The sequence below is a fragment of the Megalops cyprinoides genome, chromosome 24 (assembly GCF_013368585.1).
Source record: "Megalops cyprinoides isolate fMegCyp1 chromosome 24, fMegCyp1.pri, whole genome shotgun sequence".
NCBI lineage: Eukaryota > Metazoa > Chordata > Actinopteri > Elopiformes > Megalopidae > Megalops > Megalops cyprinoides.
The window spans coordinates 9,959,708-9,976,926 of record NC_050606.1 but is presented as its reverse complement, the minus strand read 5'-3'; the positions used below and the strand labels follow the sequence as shown (position 1 = coordinate 9,976,926).

At 38.4% G+C, this 17,219-nt stretch overlaps 1 protein-coding gene across 1 annotated transcript in view; it reads left to right on the top strand.

Annotated features, from left to right (window-relative positions):
• klhl14 (kelch-like family member 14) overlaps nucleotides 1-14,113 on the top strand; it is a 44,306-nt gene extending 30,193 nt beyond the window's left edge. Inside the window, exons 3-8 of the mRNA XM_036519453.1 lie at nucleotides 8,738-8,827; nucleotides 11,231-11,309; nucleotides 11,526-11,716; nucleotides 12,155-12,313; nucleotides 12,548-12,705; nucleotides 13,973-14,113. Coding sequence (XP_036375346.1) covers nucleotides 8,738-8,827; nucleotides 11,231-11,309; nucleotides 11,526-11,716; nucleotides 12,155-12,313; nucleotides 12,548-12,705; nucleotides 13,973-14,113 — 818 coding nt within the window. The remainder of the gene's footprint in view (nucleotides 1-8,737; nucleotides 8,828-11,230; nucleotides 11,310-11,525; nucleotides 11,717-12,154; nucleotides 12,314-12,547; nucleotides 12,706-13,972) is intronic.
• Nucleotides 14,114-17,219: the final 3,106 nt, after the last annotated feature.

The window sequence follows — 17,219 nt, the reverse complement described above, 5'->3', positions numbered from 1 at the left end:
GTCCCTGCAATTTCAAGCACATTTTGGTTTTCTTCGGTGCACAGAGCTATCCCTCCACTTCTTTTGTTAGTTCTGTCCCTTCTGATCAGTTTATACTATATAACCTATATTATACTATATTATATAACCATGTTTTATTCCTCCCCACCCCGGTATTTACGCACACCTGTGTAATGCCAGTAATGTCGTAAGATTATTCGTCTCTTACTCCAAAAATATACTGTACTGTACTTATTTGATTTATACTTTTAGCATTTAAGCAAAGACACCTCAAAGTATTACCTGAAATGCATGCCCAACACCCCGACTCTAGACAGCACTGAGCAGCTCATATTGACTCGTCCATAATCAAATTATGCTCTGTCTAGTCTTTGTGATTTCCTCACTTCTGGCGTATCCTTAACAATTGCCTTCAAGTCTATATTCCCCCTACCTTTGACTCTTAATTAATCTTTTAATTTCTTTCTTTGTAATTTAGTCTTTTAAATGCTCTGTAGCACCAGTGACTTGTCAGTACAGGCAGGTTAGGTAATGCAGTTGCCTGTTGTCTGTTGATATTCAAACTTCAAAGTGCACAGTAACTGAAATGTCCGCAAACACCAATCCGTTCCTCTCAACTCCAGCCACTAAACACACCTGTGTGTTTCACACAGGCATGGCTTGATGACTGAGGCACTGAAGGCATTACCAGATCGGCTGATACTGCAAATTGTGGGTTACTATGACAACTTGGGACACTTTAGCCATTTCAGTTGCTCAAGGGAGGCGCTCCAGCTGCCCTTGCTGAAAGTGCATCACCCAGGGAAGGAAACGACCTTAAAAGTTTGTTTGGTTTACTAAACACAACGCTTCTAATGTTAGCTAAATAGCTTGCTTCATCAGAAGAGTTACCTAACACCAAAAGTGGTACCTCCTTGGCGAAAGGCGGTAGTTTTGCTGTCAATTAAATGAAAAATAGTATAGCTATGTATCACATGACATTAATAAAATAATAAAAAAAAAAACGTAGCTATATTTGGTTGGGTTGGCTACCTAGTTGGCTAGCGACTGTAACTTGCTAATCTTGCATGCCTGCTTTACCAGTGGCTAGTTGTTACCTTCCAAATTCCAAATTATGTAGCATTCTTAGCTAACAGCTATATAAACATCCTTATTCAGCCTTTCTATCCATGTGTAACAGGTACAGTTTTTTAATATGCATTGTTGCTTCCAATATGATTGCAGGCTCTGAGCAGGGTTAGCTTTGTTGCTGTACAACATGATTACTTTTCTGTATTATTTCATTTGGTAATATGAATATGGTGTTCAGGACTAATTTGTTTTTTGATAGAGACTATGGGTTCATTTTGAATGCCCGCACACACACACACACACACTTGCCCTCACAGTATTCCTCACATCTCAACATCCAGATCTGACACATCTATTTGATGCTAATTATCATTGATGCATTGTTATTATTAGTAGCAGTAGTAGTAGTATTGTATATTCTAATGGAATGTGGATTTGTCTGTATCTTAAAGAAAAATCAACATCCACATGATGACAGGTTTTTGCATCTCTGTCATAGCAGAACTACAAATTTTAAGAGTCATTCTCATAATCTAAGTGAATCAATCCTTAGAAGAAAAGCTTTTATAATGATATTTATTAATACATTTCAGGTGGAGTTGGCCCTTTTCATGTTACTTTGGCATTTGTGAATTATTTTTATGGTATTTGCTGCCACCCAGTGGTTATAGTTTGTTGGTGCAACTGGGCAAAAGAGGAGATGAGAAAAAACAGCCCGTTTCTAAAACACTGAAATAATAAACATCAATAATGACTGTGTCTCGAATAATTACCAAACCACTGTCACCAAACTACATCTTCAGAGAAAATTAATCAGATAATATTATTTCTCAGATATCTTCTTTGTTGGTTACACACACAGATGAGAACCAAGTAGCAACTTAAGTGTGAGCAACCAACCATGGATAACTGTAACAATGAAAGATTTTTGTTTTTTGTTTTGTTTTGTTTTTTTTTTTTTCAGTACTTAAGCTGACTCCCAAAACTAAAAGAGATAAAAAAAAATATTAGATATTAAAAAATCAATAATGACTTTGGAAGATTGTTAATCATTTTACCCCAAAATACATTCATTATTATTTGATAAAGCAAATTATTGTGCCATTGTAAAATTGACTTTTAATTGCTTTACACCTGTGTCTTCTTGATCAGATTACAAAACTTAGATCCATTAAGTTTTGCACTTATGTTATTCCCCGTTGAAATTAAATTGCGTACTTGAATCTCGTCAGTGCTCCCTATTACTCTTTACTTACTATTAATTCTGTTTGCTGTGGGTTATAAATTGCAAATTTATTTATACTACGTATAAATAAATAATGCAGATTTTCCTGCATCCTGTGGACCGCACCAGTAAAACAAAATGACTCCTGACAGAATTGGCCAAAAAATCTCACAACTGATTTTAAATTTAAGTACAACAAACTGATAGAATGTCAGTTTGCTTATATTATTTTATTCCTGTGGGAATTATGTTGTTTTTAATGTGGGATTCTACATTTCTTTACTAATTGTGTTCCACTGGCATCCCCTTTTTATTTTTAAATTCGTGATGTGTATTATGGTTTTGAACTGTTGTCCTGTAATGCAATTTGTGGGGTGTTCTGTTACTATTTCACAACAGTAATCATATTTAATTGAATGATTAATTGATCGATTGATTGCCTGGACCCATATATTTTGTAGTGGGTTGTAACGGCCCGCTGTGGTTTGAAATGGCAACATAACCCATAATTCCACATGCATAGCATTTTTCCCCCTCTCATGGGGCATCATGGATTTGAAGAAAATAGCTCAGCATACCATAGCTAAAACATATTCTGTCACCTTGAATGAACTGCAAAAGATTGGTTGTGGTGGTTCGATTTCAGATGCCTGTTTAGACTTTATGGTCTATAGGGTGAGCACAGGGTTTCAATGAATGGCCCCTTTGATCTGCCACTTGTAACTGGCTGCCTGTGTTGCCTGAAGAACCTGCAAAGCATTCCTTACGGTGACATTTGTAAATTAGTTAACCTCAAGGTACCTTTCACGCACGTCTTTGATCGTTCAATGTAAGCGGGATTAATTTATTCAGATGAATTGAAAATGCCAAAAATGTTAATTACATTATATCTTAAATTATAGAGATAACAAATAGATTGCAGTAGTAGTAACCTCCAACATTCTAGTACACTCTAATATGCTGTACTTGGGCTGGCTTTGGGTCAGTAGAGGCTGCACTTGGCATCCCCAGTTATACACACTGGTTAGGCCCATTTTCATCCAGCTTGTTTCCCTTGTTACCTTGTTGTAAACGGTCCTGTTTCGGAGGGTGGAGGTGGATATTATCTTTGGATATTTACTTGGTTGATTTTTTTCTGTCTTCTGGGATCATGGTAGGAGTACATGGTAGGAGACTTGACGGCTGATCACACCGGTGTGACCATACGCACAAAAGGGTTAAGTCTGCCAAGAATGTTGTGAACTGTAACATTTTAAAACCTGACCTTGCCTGGCATGGGAGCACATCAGTTATGCTCGAGCATCTGAAGAGGTGGCACGCTGGCTCTCTGGATGATGAAGACCTGTCTCATTAAGTTAGTTAGCGAGCTAGCATAGCTAATGTTAATGTTAAAAGTCATGTTACCTCACGTTATGAACTGTAACGTTTTCTTTTTATTATCTTTTTTTATTATTAATGACATTGAACATACAGTGTAGCAGATAATAATCTATTATTCACCATGATCCTGTTCACATTCCAAATGTGCCCTAACTTTACAATGTTAAACCAGAGCCCGTCTGCTATTTCGTTGTCATGGCGACATTTATGGCTGGAGATAGTGTTGCTGCCGAGTGCACAAATTTAGAGAACACCGGAGAATTTGATACTTTCTAAATCGCAAAAGATTTATACAACTCGTGTCTATGTGTGCATGCCCAATGTGGATTGCATTCGATTTAATTTGAATGAGTTATGGGTTTGTTGGATCTCATAATGCTACCATGGATGGCTTTCTTCAAAGGAAGCAGACTTGTACTCCCCAGCAAGCAACTGCCCTCACTGAATTAGTCCTAGTAACCATTCATTAAAAGATTTTTGAATGAAGTTCTCATCTTTAATGTGTTTACTGTTAGTTAGCATATGCCTAAAACAACCTCCAAGCTAAATTTAAAAGCCGATAGATAAATAAGAGCCATCGAGTAATTGTGCAATTCATAATCCAAATAGTCGATTATTCGTTTCGATAATCGATAGATTATTCGACTATCAAAATAGCCGTTAGTTGCAGCCCTAATTTTGACTATTCTGACAAATTCTAAATAATTACACAATAACACAACATGAGGCCTCTATCTCCAATTTAGCTATACCTGTTATCAGTGATAATATTTTAACACTTCCGTTTGCTACCTTACACACACTTCTGTCAGTGCAACTGGGAGAAAATAGCTCTGCCTAAAGCCTCCTCTGAATATCATATTCACCCCTCAAGCTAATAAGAACCCTGTTGGCTGCCCAGATCAATTTGCAATGAAAACAAATGTGTCTTTGTTAGCTCAGGTCAACTACAGTCAGACACTTTTGCGAAAGATAATCACATAATGGACGTTAAATAGTGCTTTGTGTCTCTCTCACTCTCCTTTGCTAAATTGCTGTAATAACGCAAAGCTTGATGGGAATTATTTCATTCTCGCACAGTTGCACGATGTTGTACTTTGCATCTTCACTTAACGTTGCGTGTGACCGCATTGCACACGCTCACTGTTTAAGACAGTTTAAACGCTAAGAAAAATGAAAAATTGTGATCAATAGTCGTTCTGAGTGGAAGTAACTTAACCTGGGTCTGATGCAAAGGTAAGCGTGCATAACACCGCAGGGGCAAAAAAAAAGTGAGGGAAGAAGAATCTGACCCAAAAGGCGATCTAAGCGTGCACCGAGCATTATTTACTCACGAAGCCCAGCAGAGTCAGTCAGCGTCATCTTTAGTTATTGAAGGATAGAGTTGTATTATCCGTTGCTGAGACAAGCCATAATGATTGACTTCAGCATGTCAGTCACTGAGTTAGAGGAGGCAGAGAGGGAGAGTCTAATCGGAGAGAAATGAGATTCAAGGGCTGTCTAATTTTACAGGAACTGTGATCCATCAGCCAGTGGGAAGGTGACAGTGGAAATGAATGGTGGAGACAGACAGGTGGGGTTGTACATTTTGCTGATTTATGCTCAGTCTCACTGGGGCTTTTTTTTAAATGAGTGAACATGAACATGTTCATTTCGACTGTCATCTAAGACCACTTCTCTCCGTTCCAACAGGGTCACTTAAGCAAGGGAAGATTGAGGGGGATATTAACAAACACAAAAATACAAAAAAACAAAGGGATTTCAAAAATAAGATTTTTCTGTCTGGCTCCATGGGAACCCAAGCATTGATTAACATAAAAAACAAGCCTTTCGAGTAAGTAAGAGCTCCTTCGTGTAACATTTTTTTTCTTTTTAGAACTTTGTTATTGGAACGATCTGCTTTTATTTTCTCACTCCAGTCTGAACTGCCCTTTTGAAATTAGCATATCCTTCTTTTAAACTCAATACAGTGGACCTTCTTCATATACATCCATAATTTTATATTCAACCCAAACCAGATTGCTTTTTATCTGAAGTGATGCATTTTTCATTATTATCCTCACATCCCACTCTTTCCATAAGGTGGGGTTAATTCTAACTATTTATAAGATGAATGTTTACAAGATATGATGAACTTGACTTCAGTATAATTGTCTTTGCACTAAAGATTGGTTTCCATTGGATATCCCTCTGCCATCCATCACTTAACCTTGTGTCCATAATTTTTATCAAAGTACTCCCCCTGTTTAATGGCGGCTTGAAGAAACTATGTCAAAAATCATTCTCATTCACCACTGAAAATTTAAAAACGGTAAGCAGCACAGCCACAGAGCCGAGCCGCCTAAACATGCTTTGAGGGTTTGTGTCGAGACCGCAAAATACTGACTTTCAGGGAGTGAGAGCTCAAGTGTCCACTCGTGTCTCCCTTCCTGCTACTGAGGGGTGCTATGGCAGTCCGAATTCAGAAACCAGTGGGAGAGTTCTCTGCTCACGAGAAGATTTAGAATACTTCCTCTGTATGCTGAATAAAGAGTAAAGTAAGGAGTAACAGGACAACAGGTTTGTTTTGAGGTTTACTGGCTCTCAAGAAAAATGTATGCTGCCATAGTCCTCCACCTGCCTCCAAGAGGAAGACCGCAAAGCGCAAAGGCTAAATTCTCTCCGTTGCCATCTGACATGAGTACATTTTTTAAAGTAAATAAGAAACTTATTTATATATGTGAATATATCCATAGATAGGGGTATCTGTTGACTCAAACTGAAGTAAACCGAGAAACTGGCTGCTGTTGGTGGACCGAACGGCTTACTAAAAAACATTAAAAAAAACAACCATAGCGTTTTGTTGCTGAACACACTGTAGCTAACAGAAGCATTTTGAATGCTCCCTGCATCAAGGTGGAATAGAAAACACATCTTGAACAGTCCTCCGGCAATGTTAAAATGCAGATTGCGCGATTTACCTCTTTTTCCACGGCTGCCTGTTAGTTGTCGGCCGCTTTGTCAAAGCGGAGGCGAGCCGCTGATAATTCGGGAGACAGTGTTCCTTCACAGGCTACTTTTTAATGTTCTATTAATTTGATAGATTCGCCGTGCTTCACCTTGCCTGTTTCTCGTCCCGGTGCAGATGAAGCCACTCAGAGTGCTTTCTGCAGAATGCCCCTGTGATGGCGATACACAGCAACACATCACAGTGAGAGATTCTGTTGATTTCATTTCGTGTTTGTCCCCCATTCCCCCCCTCAGCACCCACCCACTCTGTTCTTGTATGAAAATTGGTTGACAAATCCGTTAGGAATAACAAATGTTGTTTCCTGTTAGCAGGTTATCTTTTTATCAATGACTCCTAATGTTTTTTTTTCAACAACCTTTTTGTGCAGTTACAAAAGTAAAAGTCACATGTTCAGTGAAATTATATGAAATTCAACTACTGAATTGATTCAATGAAATGCAAAGCATCTCCTGACTTCCTAACAGTAATAAAGCACATGTTCTTGCCTCTCCTGTCATTAATTGTGAAGGCAGTATGTTCATTTACACGGATTTCCAAACAAGGAAAGGCAGTCACAAGATACACAGCCATGTGGTGCTTCAAAGCATATGTGCTTGCCATTTTCATATGTTATTATGAAACATTGTAGCAGTTGTTAAGGGTGAAACAGAAGTGGATATTACACTCTTATAACTTGCCCAAGACAAATATTTCATAGTTTTTGGCACTGGCTAAGTAGTAACTTTGTTACCCTATCAGGTGAATGCAATTTCTCCCAGTTTCATACTTAAAGAAAATAGTGTTTTCTGATGTGACATGGGTTCTCATAAAGGCCTTTACCCTAGTGTCAGACTGAACAACTTCACTATTGTATTAAGCAGAAAAGTAATATTCCAGATACAAAACAATATTTAAGTGAAACTGTAAAGGTTAAAGCATAGAGAAAGCCGATCAATCTTAGATAATACTAAAAGGGCCACAGAGCTTAACCATTCTCATTTCCAGAGAATCTTATTACTCTCTGGAGAAACAGCAGAGGTATATACAGTAAGAGCATATATTAAGGTGGCATGTACAACAGTGCATACAGAAATGGTCAGCCCACATTTGAGCAAGCAGCAATTCATTGCACAATGCTACGGTTATGAGCATCTCCAACCTCTTTTAAATGCATCAGTGAAGAGTTGAATCCAGTCTTGTGATTTTTTTTTTTTTTGCTTTGGATGGAAATTTTACTGACTGAGAAAGTCTTGCATCATTCAGGATGGGTATCTATCTGACTGCTTTGTTCAAGAATGGTTTGATCTGGTAATGCCAACTCAAAATGCCTTTGTGTCAGACGTGTGCCAGACGTGTCTTTAAATGGGTTTATTTTATGCTTGACATCGAGGAAACATGATGGAAAGGGTATTTTCCAAATAATATTGCAGATCCACTGTTCTTATCTTCTGGTAAGGGGTAACATGGACACACCTGGCTCTCATGCCCTCATGTTTGTCTACATTGTAATAGCAGTTTACGTATTTCACAAAACCAAACATTTTTAGTAATAGCAAATTAAGTTGTGAAGGTTGGCATGGAGCCCTAGAGGTGGAGGTTTGCCTGCTGTACGCTAAAGCGTAGCTTTTTCTTACCCCTCATGTTTGTGGCTGCAGCACAATCATCATTGAGCATGATCAACTTCACTTTAATTCGCTGTGCAAAGTCTGAAAGTGTGGCTAAGTACCAGGATCCTCAGATTAATCAAACCATTTATAATGTAAGAGGCAGCATTGTTGAGAACCCTTCCAACCTAAATACAAGTTAAATGGTTCAGTTACAAAATTCATACAGTATTTATACATGACATCTTGGTGACCTCTTTATGCATTATGATGAAGTGATGAAGTCATTAAATATTCCCACTGCATGGGACAGGGATTATTTCTGTTTTCAAAGCATAATATATATTTACCCTTTGGAGGTAAATGTAACATCATATTACAGCTGCCAACTACAGTCATATTATGCTTTGTATCATCAATGAAAATAGTTGCAAATTTACTGACATGGTGTTTTTTCTTTGTTTACAGTAATGCCTTATAACAGTGCTCATCACTGTGTTGTGGAAGTGGAGAACTTTCTCTTATTGATTGGTGGAGAGGACCAGTGGAACCCCAATGGTAAAGTATTTTCAAAACATTCACATTGCTATGCAAAGCTGTCAAATACAATTAGCCAAAAACCCTTAAATGTGCAGCAATGGAACCAACCCAACCTAGTCAATCATTCTTCATCAAAGCAACAAATAATTGTCCAGTCCATCCCAAATGGAGCCCTCAGCCCATTACGTAAGCTCATTTCTGTGGGAAACTGTATAGCCAACTCAATTTCATGTTTTATAATTGTCCAATTTATTCTTGTGTATATATTATAATGTGTATGTAATTTAATGTCATGGTCGCAGCCATCTGAAATTCGACACACTTTATAGTCCACCTCGTTGCTGAGCGCCGAAAGGTGGCCATTAATGAATGTGAAATTGAGTGCATGTAGAATTATCACACTGACAACGCGTCCTGTAGTATCACATTTAAACCAATCACCGTCTACCATGTTATCAGGAATGCGGCTGTCAGATACTGATGGACACATATAAGCCAGATCTCATGCCTTTTTATGCGATTATTGAATTTACTATGAGTCTCATGACTACCCAGAAGGCATAATTAATATATTTCAGTGTCATTTATGGGATTCCAATTCAAAACATTGAATATTACTTAAAATAGAGGCATATGTGACACATATTTTATATACTCCCTTTCTCCCACCCCTTACTGATAAATCAAAGTTACTAATATTTATGTCTGTTGAAGTTTGGCAACTTGGAAACAAAAAAAAAATTTACGAAAATAAAGAACAATCTACTGGCAGATTTAGAAAAAGGACCCCAGCTGTTATTTACATTATTTTACATATATTTACATTACATTTATTCGTTTGGCAGTAGCGTTTATCCAAAGCAACTTACAAGTGAGGCAGAGTATAAATTAACTATAAATTATAGTTTAAAAATCTATCATTTTCAATGGAAGCTGTCTATGCACACGCTGACAGCCTCAGAAAGCATTTCAAACGCATCAAATGAGTCCATGAAACCAAACGATCAGTATGCTGTCGGGATGATGTTTTTTTTTAACTGATGCAATAAAATGAGCTAATTCTGATTCTCACAGACATTGTATCTGTTAATTGTATAGTACAGTGTATCTGACAGCTATGGGGTTGATTTCAACAAGGCCACCATTCTTAATCACAGATGGTGTGGTATGTGTTGTAGTCTAACAAAGATGTTTTAAGAACCTCATTACAGCGCAATTTTCCAGACGTGCAATGCACACATTGCTAGTAATATCCGGGTGCATAATTTTCCAGAGGCTGACAAGCTCATTTCAACATTTAAAAATGTATTTAAACACTACCCAACCATGAAGCTGCAATTTAAAGAGAAGTATTTATGGGGAAATGTACAAAGACAGCTCTCTTTAGTTGCTAAGCAAGGCAAAGCCACTATAGATCTAATATATTTGAGAGCTCTCATATTCAACTAGCCACAAACCTTCCCTGTGATGAATCAATCTTGTCTGAGGAGAGCCCACATATAGATGCATACCAATTAGCACATCAGGATACACTGGGAATGTTCAATTTCACAAACACTTTATTTTCCTTCTTTTTAAGCCCCAGTTTGCCCTTGCCAACATTTTAAAACTTAAACATTGCTTCATTTTACAGTAATCTATGATAATATATTACTTATTTGAAAATGCTAACATTGTCAAGTAGCCTTTTCCTAATAGCTGAGCATTTGATAATTGCTTTTTATTATACACATAAATGTATGTCTGTCTTATTGTAATGTCATTAGCACTGTCCAAATATGAAGTAAAAAGCCAGGAAGAACTGATATCTTACTCTCCTTGGTTAATCTGGGAGCCAAAGACCAGGGTTCAAGGTGGCCATCTGGAGTCGCCTGTCTACAAAAAAAGAATATAATGTAGAATTTTTTCCCAGAAAGCCCAAATTGTTTTTTCAAAGTACTGGGCCATTTTGAGAAAAAGTGTGTTAGAAGTCATTGTCGTGAAAGAGGTTAAGTAACAGTGTCTTGGCCGTCTTGAATTCCCTTATTTTTTGGCTTTGTCAGCTCTTACTTACACTATCTAAATATTCCTTTTTGTCTGTATTATGTAAAATGTTTAAAATGAGGTATGTGGCATCCTTAGAAAAGGATGTTGTTTCTTAAGTATCCCCTGAAGCACAGCAATAGAATTTGACACTTGTTGACTTGTGTGAAATCCATACACATGGGCCATATCTCATTAAATTCACACAAGGCTGTCTGTGCCCTTTCATATTACTACTGAGTATAAATGGGGTGTCTGTGTTCTCAGGCCTGGAGAATACACTGAAGATTACTCATACTTATTGCTTTCATCATATCACTTTACAACAAAGTGCTTCACATGGTATATGTTAACGACCCTTCCATGGATTTGGCCTTTGCTGCTTTTGATCTTTCGCAGGCAAACACAGCACTAACTTTGTGAGCCGTTACGACCCAAGATTCAATAGCTGGATACAGCTTCCACCAATGCAGGAAAGGTACGGAGATGTATATTCGTTTTACACACATAGCTGTTTTGGTTAATGCCGTTTTCAAAATGGGCCTTGCGTGACAAGGAGTACTAAAGCCCTTTACGACTTCTTACGGACATTTCCAAATGGTGCTCAATCGGTATTGTCATAAGTATTGATATTACGATAAACTGTATTGTAGCTGTTGCTGTTATCGGTTCATGTTGCTGCCCCCTCCCACAGGAGGGCCAGTTTCTTTGCCTGTTGCCTGGACAAGCACCTGTACGTGATAGGCGGGAGGAATGAGACGGGGTACCTGTCCAGCGTGGAGTCCTACAACCTGGAGACCAATGAGTGGAACTATGTCTCCTCCTTGCCCCAGCCCCTGGCTGCCCATGCGGGAGCTGTGCACAATGGGAAGATATACATTTCAGGTCTGGAGTCTATACCGCAACATCGAGCAGCTATATCATGCGTAACGACATATCATAGTTATTTTTATTTAACCAGGACAATCTAGTTCTCTTCTTCTCTTCTGTTTTGTCTTATTGGCATTTCTGACATGATTCGCCTCTCTTCAGGCAATTATTTTCTCCCTTCTAGGGAGAGGATTGTGTTTTAAATCAGCAGCAGCAGCGCACGGCATGGAACTTGCCGGCAGCCTTGGTTTTAATGCAGTCTTTGAACATGAAAAATAAAGTAAAACTAAACGTAAATAATTATCTCCCAAACTATGTTCAACGTTTTACATTAGCATTTTGAAAAAAAAATTGTGGTAATCCTGGTATTTTTTTTTTCCCCCCAGGCGCTAGAAAACTAATTTGTGCCTGAAAATGAATCCCGCGCATAATATGTGACCGTTCTCGTTTTAGGGGGAGTCCACAATGGGGAGTATGTGTCCTGGCTGTACTGCTATGACCCGCTGATGGACGTGTGGGCCAGGAAGCAGGACATGAACACGAAGCGTGCCATTCACGTGCTGGCAGGATTGAATGACCGTCTCTATGCCATCGGCGGAAACCATTTGAAAGGTAGGGATTTTCCTCAGTGTGTGCGTAAAAAAAAAGAGTAAATAGAAACTGACATTCGTGTGTGGACAGAGAGATGCCCAGCGCAACAGTTCTGTCTTAATTGTGAATGTCCCAGTAAGGGGTTAACTGTTAAATAGTGAATTGAGAGTTCAGTTTCAAATGAGTGGCATTTCATAAGAGGCATGGCTTGATATTCTGGAATTTCTCAGCATCCCTATCATCTTGTTTTGGCAGGGTTTTCACACCTTGATGTAATGTTGGTGGAGTGCTATGACCCAAAAGGAGATCAGTGGAACATTCTTCACACTCCCATTTTAGAGGGCCGTAGTGGGCCCGGGTGCGCCGTGCTGGAAGATAGCATTTTCCTGGTTGGCGGCTACAGTTGGAGCATGGTAATGTACTAATATACTTTTAGAAAACCTTTCATTTCTAGCTTTCCTCACTTCGGGTTTGTGGTGTCTAGATTGAATGAAAGCAGAGCTTTCTGTATAATAGGCCATACATTCCCTTACCAAAGCTAACTGGAATAATTTTGTACAGAGGTAGCCATTTCATTGAAGATAAACGTTTTTTCAGCTCACTTCAGGACATTCAGATGGTAATTCTACATATGCTAACACAGCAGAATTCTAGGGTAAAGTAGAATTTATATTCAAAACAGAGCAGGATTACATTGTGTCACTTCAACCAGACCTTGTAGCAACCAGATTCTCACTCAGCACGTGCTGTAGTGAGGGTCAGAAAGACAAGCTATTAACACATTTCTTGCTGAGCACCCCTTTCTCATTGTAATTAAATACCGCCCCCTCCCCTTGGCTGCAAACCATAACAAATAGAGCAGCACACTTTGTCAGCCTATGTTAGTCTGCACATAAGAGCATGTGGGTAGCTAGCACATTAACACTACCAGCTTAGTACACAGCGGTAGCTGCAAATACACTTAACTACTAAGCTAGCAAACTGCTGACATGAATGGAGACTGCCATGACTCTTAAGTCTCTTATTAGCTAAGATAAGATGACTAGGGCAGAGCCTGAAGAACTTTTCCAAATCAAGAGTTCCCTGATCCCCTAGCAAAGTGACTACCAACATTATACTAATGCTGGAAAGTTTCTAAAAGTTGAAACTCTTAGCTAGTAATCAAAAATAACTTATAAGTAACATAACTTGGTCATGACAATTAGCACAGCCTAGGACACTTCTGGAATCCTTCACATCCTTAACAACAATCCTTAAAACCCTTAACAATTAGCTCTGTAATGAGTGGCAATAATGTTTCTACAAAACATTATTTTGTAGACAGCTATCTTTTTGTACCCTGGGTATAGTGAGTGAGCTATTAGTTTACACTCTGGTGCTGTTCTGGTGATGTAGGGAGTGCTAAAGGCATTCTCCTCCATGATTTACAAGATAGCGTCCTTCCTCTAAAATTGGATTACTAAGTAAGACAATACACCTGATTGAGTCATGAGCAAATCTTTACAGATGTGTTGAGCTACCTTGATATTTTTGGCTAGACCACATGTGTGCATCAACACCAGCCACTGACGCCTCTGCCAGGATGATGAAAGGGGATGTGATATAAATGCAATCCCGTTGCCCAGTCTGCTTTTGAAGCGAGTGGGCGTCACGGCGACAGTAACCGCTGCTCTGTTTCAGGGAGCGTACAAGTCCTCCACCATCTGCTACAGTCCGGAGAAAGCCACGTGGACTGAGCTCGAGGGAGACGTGGCAGAACCTCTGGCTGGCCCAGCCTGTGCCACTGTCATACTGCCAGCCTGCCTGCCATTTAACAAGTAACTCTGCAGTGTGGAGGAAGAGGGTAGGAGAGGAATGGAACAATGGATCCTAGGCCCATTAATGAGCGATGTGACGTTAAGTAACGTTTCCCCATTGAGTGACGATATTAAAAAAAAAAAAAAATAGATTGACAGAAAGTGTACAATTATTTTTTTACAGGTGTCACATAGAGCAGTTTGGTTACCGTTTAAGGATCAAAAAAGTATCAATAGCTTCTTGCATTTGGGAATATGGAAAATGGTCACGTTTATCATTGTTTGTTTTCCTATTGGTACAATAAGTTGTGGCCTTAAAGAGTATTGTGCTCACATACTTCTGAAGCAGCCTCTCCAAATTGTAGTTTGTCCCTTGTAGTTTCAAAATGTTGTTAAAAATCACCTGGCAAACTCTCTGTACCGTACTTTCTGTTCTTGACACTCGAGGCACAACTTGGTTTGTAAATAATTTACACTGTCTGTTTTTTCAGCCTAAATCATGATTCACAGTATGTCATAGAAAAGAGATTCTTTACCTTCTGTCTGCATGTTGAAAACCATTTCAGTTCAGCTACACTCACGATAGGTGTAAAAAAAAAAACAAAAAAAAAAAAAACAGTATTGCTGCCACCAAGAAAGAAAGAACCTAAGAAATGAGATTTTTTAAAATGTTTCTGATAACCTGAAAATAGCACTTAAAAACAAGACTATCACTGAATATAGAATTATTTCAACATACGTAATGGCAAATATGAAATTTAATAAAGCAACTTCTCTTTGCCAACCATGTATATAAATAGCTAAGTGTAAATAGAATACGATCAGCCGAGTATTCCCATTCTTTTAATTAAATGTAGCCTGTTTATCAGTTTCATTTTACACTTCCTAAACGCTGCTCTAAGTACTGCTGTCCATGATCCAGCCCAGTTCACAGAGAATGTGGTGTTAATGGTAATAATAAACATCTTCATGCTTCAAAATTCAAACTGATCGGTAATTTGATGGGAGTTGGAAGGAATTCCAGTGGTCATAGCCAATAAGACTCTGAGCCTGGAAGCCATGTACAGCCAGGACGATGGCTGACTGGGTCAGAGCTTCTCAATATTTCTTGTGGCACAGAGCAGCCTGATGGACAGGTAATGTTACTGGAGAGGATGCCAGTCTGTCACAGGGCCATTACCTACAATCCAGCTCTTTTAATTTAGTTTCAAGAATACAGACGGCCAGTATCATTTTAAATGTCTTAGGTTTGACTCTGGGGATTAAATCCATAACTTTCTGGGCTCAGGGTGGACACTCTAGCTAACCACAAGGCCAGTGATTGGAAAAAACATCAGTGATGTTGCACTACAGGGTGTAGTTTTCCCTGTACGAAGAGTGGCTTTTAGCCAAATTGTAAGATAAATTGTGGGAGCAATGATATATTTATCCTGCTATAAGGGAAGTCACATTTTTAAAATGGTGTGATTTTTTTTTACAGTTTTATTTCATATTGCTTTTTGTGCAAAACCCATTGAGGACAGTCAAATAAATAAATATATATTACAAATGTATTATTTGTAATTACATGAAGAAATAAGCCCATAAGAGACCCGGTCAAAATTGCAGCTGGTTTTGTAACATGCCATGGGTGTTCTCATTCGCTCCAATTCAGAAAAATTACGTATCATTTTGTACTTAAGCTTAATTCATTTTCATTGTGTTTTTATGAAAATGTACAGCAGTACATATCCGTGACTGATGCGAGTGAGCTTAAGTAGAGCTCTCGGCCATGTTGCCTTTTTATATTGCAGTTCTTCTCTCAATAGATGAGTAGTGAAAATCGATAGAAACTGAGCTCTGAATTAGGGACCTGTTTTTGCTTTTTTCGGTTCAGTATAAGTGCAAGTCAAGAACCCCATATTTGTTTTTCTCAGTTGGGGACAAAAATTGATATTATGGAAATTGCAACAATCCATTTTCATGAGCAGTTTGCAAATATTAGAATTATATTTTCAGATATTGATTGATATTTATTAACATAACATGCTCTGAAAGTGCATAAATATACTTTTCCTTGTTTTACAAACATCTGTATATGGATAGTAGAATGGCATAGTGGTTAACTGGCATGAAAGCAAGGTTGCATGTCCCTATATGAATCCTGTATGAGGCACTTTACCTGAAGTGATTCAGTAAATATCCAGCCGTGTAAATGGACAATATCTAAAATGCAATCTATACAATTCACCCAGAATAACAAAATCTACTGACCAGATATATAATGCAACAATCATAAAGGTACACCCACAGCAGCAGGGGTGCAAATTTTTTTTCTGAAAACATTTTTTGTGACTATAGATCCAGGTTTCCTGTGGAAGGGATACTGGTCAACCAGGGGAGGCCGTAAATGCAGTCTTTTTGATAAGACTTCAAACAGACTTTCTGTAAATCTTTCTGGTCATTAAAGATCAAAGGTCCTTATGGCAAAGAGTTGGGGTGTCCACTCTGGTGCCCAGTGTAAATTTTCAGTCTGGTTCAGGACAGGTGGATAAGGAAAGGAAGTTCAAAGCAGACGAACCTGATATCCAGGTACTAAGAGCAGTTTGATATTTGTGTCATTTAAAACTCTGATAGGGCAGTTAAAGTGATGCCAGTATTGCTGGCCTGTGTGAATCTGCATAAAATACACCCTTTATCTCCTTCACACAAGTATCTTCAGTGTTCGGAGCTGTTAACCCAAATATAGATATGGGTTTTGCAAAGCTGATCTTAAACAAGATTTGCTAATAAAAGTACTTTTCAAAAAGAAGCAAAGTTACAATACACAGCAACTAACAGGCGCTATTCCAAAAGTGGTATAACATAGTGTGGCATAGATTGTTTTGTCCTTCTTTTTCTTACCATCTGAAAAGAACGTGGTAAACTTTAAACTTTATGGTCACCTACCTGTAGGTGTCAAATAAATTCTTCTGCTATGTTGGGTAAGCCAGTACATGTTTCATTCACTTATGAGAAGTTAAAGATCATTTAAAATAAATATCTTTGATATGAAGTGTTGAAACATATACACATGACAGTTGGGCTCCTATGAATGTGTCTATCGATGTTGAACATTAGGCATGTTCCACTGATGCTGATGGGCATTTGAC